Source organism: Piliocolobus tephrosceles, chromosome 10 (assembly GCF_002776525.5).
Source record: "Piliocolobus tephrosceles isolate RC106 chromosome 10, ASM277652v3, whole genome shotgun sequence".
In the NCBI taxonomy this organism is placed as follows: Eukaryota; Metazoa; Chordata; class Mammalia; order Primates; family Cercopithecidae; genus Piliocolobus; species Piliocolobus tephrosceles.
The window spans coordinates 130,442,865-130,446,214 of NC_045443.1; the positions used below are offsets into that span (position 1 = coordinate 130,442,865).

Consider the following 3,350-nt stretch of genomic DNA (forward strand, 5'->3'; position numbering starts at 1 on the left):
AGGTGCACTTATCCACGGGTTCTTTTCAATGAGAGGGAGTGAACCCCACAAACATGCCGGACTGACTTTCTGTGTCCTCGTGCTCCACAGGGCTGGCTATGGGGCCCGAGTACGCACAGATTTGGGTGCATCGGGGCACTGGAGCTGGAGTGACTTTGTGTTCTCATGCTCTGCAGGGCTGGCTACGGGGCTGGAGTGCGCATGGATTTTGGGTGCATGCAGGGGGCTGGAGCTGGACTGACTTTCTGTGTCCTCATGCTCTGCAGGGCTGATTACGAGGCTGGAGTGCACACGGATTTGGGTGCATGCAGGGGCGCTGGAACCAATCCCCCCAGATGCCGAGGGGCGACTGCAGTCATCACTCATCCTCCTGCTCTTTCCAAACAAAAATCTGATTATTTCACTCCTCCGCTTACACCCCTTCGATGACTCCTCATTGCTCTCAGGCCAAAGCCCAAGCTCCCTCATGCGACTTTGCTGCTCACCACACGCTCTGACCACACAGCCCTGCTCATGCTCGGGGGCCCCCATACATGTGGTTCCTTCTGCTTGAGCAACCCTCCCCTCCAGCCCACCTCTGCCAAGAACGTGGCACATTCTCTACATGCTGCTAGAAGACCACCTGCCAACTCTGCAGTGAGAACAGCACACTCTCCACATGCTGCTAGAAGACTGCCTGCCACTTGCAGCAGACCTAAAAGACGCACATTCTGGCTGGGTGCGGGAGCTCACGCTTGCAATCCCAGCACGTGGGGAGGCTGAGGCAGGTGGATCACCTGAGGCCAGGAGTTCAAGTCCAGCCTGGCCAGCATGGTGAAACCACACCTGAGCCGGGCGTGGTGGCATGCACCTGTAAGCCCAGTTACTCAGGAGGCTGAGGCAGAAGAATCGCTTGAATCCGGGTGGTGGAGGTTGCAGTGAGCCAAGATCACACCAACTGCACTCCAGCCTGAGCCACAGATCGAGACTCCATCTCAAAAAAGAAAAAAAAACGGAATAGGCACATTCTGAGTGACACTGACACAGGCTTCCCTTCCAAGAATCATCCCAAGAAAACAGACATGAAAGCAAAGTTTGGGAAAGAGTCACTGCAGTGTCATTTATAGTAACAAAAAGTCAAAACAATAAATGTCCACCAATAAGGGAAGTGACAAAGAAACTATCCTAAAATGACAAGAAGATGAGATGGATGCAGATGCAGGGACATGTGAAGTACTCCACACAACACTGTAAGTGAAAAAAGCTTGGCCGGGCGCCGTGGCTCACGCCTGTAATCCCAGCACTTTGGAGGCCGAGGCAGGCGGATCACCCGAGATCAGGAGTCTGAGACCAGTCTGGCCAACACGGTGAAATCCCGTCTTTACTAAAAACACAAAAAAAGGCCGGGCGCGGTGGCTCAAGCCTGTAATCCCAGCACTTTGGGAGGCCGAGACGGGCGGATCACGAGCTCAGGAGATCGAGACCATCCTGGCTAACACGGTGAAACCCTGTCTCTACTAAAAATACAAAAACTAGCCGGGCGAGGTGGCGGGCGCCTGTAGTCTCAGCTACTCGGGAGGCCGAGGCAGGAGAATGGCATGAACCCGGGAGGCGGAGCTTGCAGTGAGCTGAGATCCGGCCACTGCACTCCAGCCTGGGCGACAGAGCAAGACTCCGCCTCAAAAAAAAAAAAAAAAAAAAAACACACACACAAAAATTAGCTGGGTGTGGTAGTGCGTGCCTATAATGCCAGCCACACGGGAGGCTGAGGCAGCAGAATCACTGGAACTTGGGAGGTGGGAGGCTGCAGTGAGCCGAGATTGCACCACTGCACTCCAGCCTGCAACATAGTGAAACTCCATCTCAAAAAAAAAAGAAGAAAAAAGCTGACGCTACAACAGTATGCGTAGCGTAATCGCATTTATGCAAAATATATATACCTACACACGCATTTCTAACGTATGAATGGGATTTTGGAAAGCTTTCCACTTTCTAAGTTAAATATCCCTAAGCTGAATGTCCCTAATCAGATATCTGAAATCCTAAACTTTTTGAGCACCAATAAGACACGCAAAAAATACCCACTGGAGCATTTCAGAATTTTGAATCAGACATGCTCAACTGGTAATTATAATGCAAATATTCTAAAATCTGAAAAAATTCAAAATCTAAACACTCCAGTCCCAATCATTTCAGATACTCAATCTGTACTTAAGTTGTACAAGAACAAAAATTTATTAGTTTTAAAAAACGATTTTTGGATTTGAGGGAAAGAAATCAAACCTGAATAGGCTTGCAAGAACTAAAAATTATGAGCATCTTTTAAGTCTTATTTCTGAGACATATTTAATTTGAATGCATTCAAGAAGGGTCATAGACACCAAAGCGTCACTAAGTGTCCCATCCTGGAAACCAGGAAATACATCTTCTTATACCTTGGGAGCCTAATTAACTACAGTCATGTCCCAGATAATAACTTTTGTTTTGTTTTGTTTTGAGACGGAGTTTCACTCACTTCTCAGGCTAGAGTGCAATGGCACCATCTCGGCTCACCACAACCTCCGCCTCCCAGGTTCAAGTGATTCTCCTGTCTCAGCCTCCCGAGTAGATGGGATTATAGGTGCATGCCACCATGCCCAGCTGATTTTTATATTTTTAATAGAGACGGGGTTTCTCCATGTTGGCCAGGCTGGGCTCGAGTTCCTGACCTCATCCACCTGCCTCAGCCTCCCAAAGTGCTGGGATTACAGGTGAGCCACCACGTCCGGCCTGATAATAACGTTTTGTTCAATAGATGCATATATGGTAGTAGTCCCCTAAGACTAAAATATCCTATTTTTACTAGGATATTACCCGTTCTATGTTTAGATAGATAAATACTTTTACCGTTGTGTTACCACTGTCTATAGCATTCAGTACAGTGGCACGCTGTTCAGGTTTCCAGCCTGGGAGCAATAGGCTGCACCATGTAGCCCAGGTACGTAGTAGGCTATACCATCCAGGTTTGTTTAAGTATACTCCATGATATTTGCAAGATGATGGAATTGTCTAACGACACATTTCTCAGACTGTATCCCTGTTGCTGAGCGACACATGACTGTGCTGTTATAAAAATGAGCCGCTGTTATCACATTAAAGACAGCATTTCTTCTCCTCCCCAGCCATGGCACACAGCACACTAGCACGGAGTCAGGCTTCTTAAGGTACAAGAAGAAACACCAAAAGAAGCTCAGAACATACTCACCTGGTATCTTCCAGTGTCACCTGACCTGATTTTTCATCCACTACAATTTTACAGTGATCTCCAGAGACCAGTTTATTGCCAGGGAACGAAAGGTCGCAACCTAAAAAAGACAGGGTGGGATGACATG

At 48.1% G+C, this 3,350-nt stretch overlaps 1 protein-coding gene across 4 annotated transcripts in view; it reads right to left on the reverse strand.

The window, feature by feature from the left end:
- The window catches only part of CHFR (checkpoint with forkhead and ring finger domains), a 23,738-nt gene that overhangs the window by 16,535 nt on the left and 3,853 nt on the right, over positions 1-3,350 (reverse strand). For all 4 annotated transcript variants that reach the window (XM_026449528.1, XM_026449529.2, XM_026449530.2 and 1 more), the window contains exon 3: positions 3,224-3,323. In XM_026449528.1, coding sequence (XP_026305313.1) covers positions 3,224-3,323 — 100 coding nt within the window. The remainder of the gene's footprint in view (positions 1-3,223; positions 3,324-3,350) is intronic.